Source organism: Zingiber officinale, chromosome 3A (assembly GCF_018446385.1).
Source record: "Zingiber officinale cultivar Zhangliang chromosome 3A, Zo_v1.1, whole genome shotgun sequence".
Taxonomy (NCBI): domain Eukaryota; kingdom Viridiplantae; phylum Streptophyta; class Magnoliopsida; order Zingiberales; family Zingiberaceae; genus Zingiber; species Zingiber officinale.
Genome location: NC_055990.1, coordinates 26,328,321 through 26,333,424, shown reverse-complemented (window position 1 = coordinate 26,333,424; position 5,104 = coordinate 26,328,321). Strand labels below are relative to the sequence as shown.

At 43.3% G+C, this 5,104-nt stretch overlaps 2 protein-coding genes across 2 annotated transcripts; both read left to right on the top strand.

Annotated features, from left to right (window-relative positions):
• The first annotated feature begins 253 nt into the window (after positions 1 to 253).
• LOC122053622 lies at positions 254 to 2,863 on the top strand. The gene is made up of 5 exons (XM_042615637.1): positions 254 to 482; positions 1,202 to 1,381; positions 1,453 to 1,687; positions 2,241 to 2,342; positions 2,447 to 2,863. Exons 1-5 carry the CDS (start codon positions 390 to 392, stop codon positions 2,461 to 2,463), a joined length of 627 nt encoding a protein of 208 aa, XP_042471571.1. The 5' UTR covers positions 254 to 389; the 3' UTR covers positions 2,464 to 2,863.
• An 856-nt stretch (positions 2,864 to 3,719) lies between these two features.
• On the top strand, positions 3,720 to 4,489 carry LOC122051525 (ethylene-responsive transcription factor ERF071-like). The gene has a single exon (XM_042612703.1). The coding sequence runs from the start codon at positions 3,742 to 3,744 to the stop codon at positions 4,354 to 4,356; it is 615 nt and encodes a 204-aa protein (XP_042468637.1). The 5' UTR covers positions 3,720 to 3,741; the 3' UTR covers positions 4,357 to 4,489.
• The last annotated feature ends 615 nt before the right edge of the window (positions 4,490 to 5,104 follow it).

The window sequence follows — 5,104 nt, the reverse complement described above, 5'->3', positions numbered from 1 at the left end:
CCAACCCGCTATTCAGAAAGAAACCCGTCTATTGTCCATACAATGAGATTACGAAAGTTTCCACCGGTTTGGCCAATGATTTTGACATTTTTTATTTGAATAAAAAAATCGAATAAATAATTTTTATTTGATGAACGGTTGGGATGACCTAATAATTTATGACTTCCTGATATTTTGCATCCTTAAGTGGGCCATGACACGGTTTAGCCACGTGTTCAAAAGGTCCGCCAACTCGGAGTTCGGCCTCGCTCTTTTCCTTTACCTTCCTCTTCTTCTTCCTCGTCCTTTTTTCTCCACTCCCATCTCCTCCTCCTCCTCCTCCTCCTCTTCCTCTTCCTCTTCCTCCTCCTTTTCATCTTTCTCCTCCAAACCACTGTGGATAATTTACAATGGAAGGCGAAGCGGTTCCGACGGAGGGTTCCGCCGTGAAGCCAGATGGATCCAGGGAGGACACCGGCAGCAGCCTTGAGAGCATCAAAAGCGTAAGCTTTCTTCCAACTTCCTTCCTCCTCTCCCCGTTTCGAGATTTGTTCCTTGTTCGAATCAGTTGACACTCGAATGGCTAATCTTGCTCTGGTGAATTTCATGTTTGATCTGGAATTTATGCCTGTGTTTTAGAATCTGTCTGCCGATAGCGGTAGCAGTTTAGGGCTGTGAATCCTTCGAAGGATTTGATCGAACCATTTTTCTCAGAGGAACCCTAGATCGGACCGAGTCATTTAGAATCTTCATGTTGTTTGGGAATTTACAACCATATAGCCTCTCATTTGTTGTGTTCTAAACCCTTAGAAGGTTAGCAAAAGAGAGAAGAGGAAAATGAAGACCAAGCAATGGAGAACAGAGTTACGTGTTTGTTTTTGCAAATTATATTTATCTTGTTCAATGTCTTACGTGATGATCTTGGGTAGAGGAATTTTCTTCAACATATTATTCTTTGATTATATGACCTTCTTCTTCGTCCCCTTCTTCTCCTTTTGAATGTCAATGTTTCTGACAGAACATCCTGTTAACACATATGGGAGATTTTCACAGCTACGTACATAGATAATATCTACCATCTTGGTGTATTTACACCTATTTCCTTCTCATTATGATGGATGTAAAACTTGTATTTGTAGGCTTTATGTCTAATTCAGATATCATCCAATTTTCCAAATCGCGTCGTTTTACAATTCTTTGATGAAGTTGTGTTTGTTTGTAGGAAAAGTGGACCAATGAGAAACATACACTATATTTGAGAACCCTGGAAACATCTTTCCTTGATCAATTGTGCAACAGCGAGAAAGCATCAAGTGATCTGCTTGGTTCCCTACCACTAGTGGCACCAAAGCCGACAAGGAAGTTGGGTTCGATTACCAACTTCTTCCACTTGACTTGCCAGGTTTGGAAGTGAAATTTCTTGTTCACAGATAATTCATGAGGGATATTTTACTTTTTGGTTAAACTGTGTAGTTTGAGTTTCCCGGTAGAAGATCACAGAACTTTGCAAGTAAAAGGGCACAATTTGAGATGAAGAAAGAGATTAAGCAATTGTTTAAGGATCCATGGATTCAGCGTTTTACTTCTAGAGGTACATTGAATCGAGTAGATTCTAATGTGGTCATAAATCTCGCAATGCCCTCAAGCAATACAAGCCCAAATCACAAACAGGCCGACTCTTCTCACATTCCACGTCAGCATCATGAAGGTTTTATTTCAAACTAGTTATGGCAGTTTTGAGATTGTTCTATTCATGACTTTGAATTTTTATTTTATTTTATTCTATTTTTTGATATGCTACTGATCACATGATTCTTTACCATGTACACATAACTTAAAGATGAACCTGATAAGATAGTGAAGACTCAATATATTACGATACCAGCGAAATTGTACTGAAAATATGAAACCTTGCTCATTCTATATAGCAGTTGGTTTTTGACACCACATGATAGAAGATATTCCACTGATGCTAGTCAATTTTTCAAGAGTTTCCCTTGGATACCGAATGATCTTTTTTCTGCGGCTAACTTGTTTATCTAATAAGCGCATTTCTTGATATGGAATTGATAGAAGCATTTAGAAATTTCCCTGTCGTTAATGGCGCAGGTTTGGTAACAGTCTGAGTGCATTGCTTAGCATCAACTATGTCAAAATCCTACTATGAAACAAAAACAAACTTCATCGTATTAGAACCTCCATTTTCTGCACAGAAGAGACAGAATATTTTGCAAAACTAATATAAACACAATTTCCTACAGAAGTCTCTGATCAGAACTTTGACAACATCAAACATGAAGGACAAAGCGATGCCCAAGCGACGAACAGTACAAAAGACCATACTGAGAACCCTGCTGTCAAAGATAAGTAAATCTTGAATGCTTCTTGTGAATGCATTTGCCAATATTAAAGTGTTTAGAGTTCCAGGATATTGTTACTGAATTTTCATTTTCTTTTGTGTTTTCAGACAGCAGTTCCACCTAGGATGCTCCTACCATTGATAATGACAAAGATTGGACTATCGCAGGAGTAAAAGAACTTTGTGCTCACAGTGTACGGTGTACATCTTTGTGAACCATAATTGCAGAAGAATACCTAATTTATTAGTGATCTAATCGAGATCTAGACTGGCGACACTGGTGTTTGTTACTTGAACCTCTTATTTCTGCTCATATCCATAATTGCTGCAGATGATTTACATCCTGAAGTTATCATACTTTATAAAGTTGGAATAATATGCAAGGCTTAGTAGTTTAATTCATACTTTTTTCCTACTCCATATCACTTGTTTTCACAGTTTCTCTCCAACAATTTTGGATCAAGGTTGAGGCAGATACTACACTCAACTAAATATACCTCAAATTTTCTCTTACAATTTTTATATGCATTTATTTGATAGGGTTCTTGTTAGTTGTAAGGCTTAGTTTACCGGAGGAGAGGAGGGAAGGGGAAAGGGAAATTGAAGAGTAGAGTTAACAAGGAACTGTGATAGATCGAAGTTAGGCAGGAAAAGGGGCAAGCATATAGTCCTTTTAGAGGAAGTCATATTTCCTCCAAAGTAAGTTGCCTCTATGCTAGAAGGAGGCATCCCATCTTTACAAAACAACACTACATGGCAATTTCAAAGTCTATGACTAAGCTAGATATGATAAGTTAGTGTGCCAAACTACCAAAGGAAGCAAAACAACCAAATTGCCCTAGCAAATCATGTGAGTCGATTATCAATTAGGCAGGCGTACCATGTGTGGCAATTGAGCCAACCGAACTGATAGAAATGATAGGGTTCATTGATGCTGAAGGAGTATTTGACTTCTGTCTTCTTCCAATGCTTGGACCATGATGCCATGTCATTGCCTTTTAAAGTTCTTAAACGCACTTTTTTTATTTAAACACCTAATAATATTCCTATATTTTTATTTTCTAAGTAAAAATACATTCACTGCGTGCCATGAATCGTACATAAATAATATTTTATTCAAAAGAAAATTGAACAAAAAAATGTTGATAATTTTTTGAATTTTTTTTTAAAAAAATATTTTAATATTCCAGTTTTATTTTTAGAAAGATCGGAAATTATTTGTTTAAATTTACTGATAAAATAAATTACATATATTCTATTTTGAATCTTCTCTTTGACCGCGTTTTTTTCATCCCTGAGCGACAGCTGTCAGACGAACATTTCTCATCCGTCCGCGGGTCAACCGTCTCACTTCCCGCCACAACCTTTATATACTCTGCCTCTTTCACTTCCCGCCACCAGCAATGCCGCCGATATCCTCCTCCTGCTTCTCCTCGGAGCAAGAGACCTCCATTCCCATCTCCGCCCTCGCCTACGTCATCTCCGGCGCTACCACCTCACCCCCAGACCTCATCGCCCTAGTCCCTCCCTGCCTCCTCTGCCGCATCGACGGTTGCCTCGGCTGCGAGTTCTTCGACGCGGAGGCGACGACGAGAGGCGGGGAACCTACTGCGGCGAAGGCGCCGAAAAGGAGGAGGAAAAAAAGAGAGAGGAAGAACAAGTACCGCGGCGTACGGCAGCGGCCTTGGGGCAAATGGGCGGCGGAGATCCGTGATCCCTGGAAGGCAGCGCGCAAGTGGCTCGGCACCTTCGACACTGCCGAGGAGGCCGCCCGCGCCTACGACTGCGCCGCCTTCGAGTTCCGCGGCCCGCGCGCCAAGCTCAATTTCCCACCGCCGCCGCCCTCCTCCTGCGCTGCGCCGCTAAATGCAACTTCTCAGACGCCGCCGTCGGTGAACAATAATCAGCCGCCGCTGGAGGCGGATCGGCAAGTGGAGCAACTGTGGGACGTGTTCTTGATCGACGAAGACGATGATGATCGTCGTTTTTTTTTTTTTGAATTAGAAATGGATAATTGATTTGTTTATTTCATCAACCGTGATGCTTCGAAATCATGGAGGGTACGTTTAAAAAATGATTACAAAACGAGGGCTTAAAGGAAATGTGCCCTATCACAGATTCACAGTCTTATTATATCGCGTGTTGTGTTGACTCTTTCGGGCTCAGCGTTGGAAACGTGTGAACGGGGCCACGACGATGAGCTCCTTGTGGCCTTGCTTGTGGGGCGGCGGCGGCGGCGGCGATGGCGACTGCGACGAGAGGGAGGAGGAACGCACGTGCGCATGGAGCGTCTTTGAAGGGGACCCGAAGTCCTCGTGGCGGACATCGACGCTGCGTCGCCTCCTTCCGCATCCCTAGCTGTCCACCTCGCCTTTTCCCTATTCCAAGAGAGAGGCGGCGGAAAAGACCCTAGATGAGCGGGATTGGACCGCGGAAGCAGCTCCGGTCTACGACAAGCAGGTCGCCGACGAGGCGTACAAGGCGGCGTTCTCTGCCCTCGTCTCTGGGAAAGTGGGCGACGCCATGCATCCGGTCGCTCCACTTGGCTCTGACCAGCTGCCCTCCGGACAAAACCTCCGCCCTCGATGAACTACGATCTCTCTTTGACCTCGCCTCCTCGCAGCAACAGCGGTAGCGACCGCATCACAGAGTAATGCCCTTGACAGTTCTCTCTTTGGACCAGGGTGATTTCGCCCTTAGCCACATCGCTTGCGGACTTGGACGCTCGACGGTTCCGGCGGAGCCAAGTATTGATTTACCGGGCAG

What these genes read in the sequence shown, in the direction of transcription:
- LOC122053622 (XM_042615637.1), top strand. Translation starts at nt 390, where the DNA reads ATGGAAGGCGAAGCGGTTCCGACGGAGGGTTCCGCCGTGAAGCCAGAT. An exon ending in TCTTCCACTTGACTTGCCAG is followed by an intron (nt 1,382 to 1,452) that starts GTTTGGAAGTGA and finishes TAAACTGTGTAG; the next exon opens with TTTGAGTTTCCCGGTAGAAG. An exon ending in TCCACGTCAGCATCATGAAG is followed by an intron (nt 1,688 to 2,240) that starts GTTTTATTTCAA and finishes AATTTCCTACAG; the next exon opens with AAGTCTCTGATCAGAACTTT.
- LOC122051525 (XM_042612703.1), top strand. Translation starts at nt 3,742, where the DNA reads ATGCCGCCGATATCCTCCTCCTGCTTCTCCTCGGAGCAAGAGACCTCC.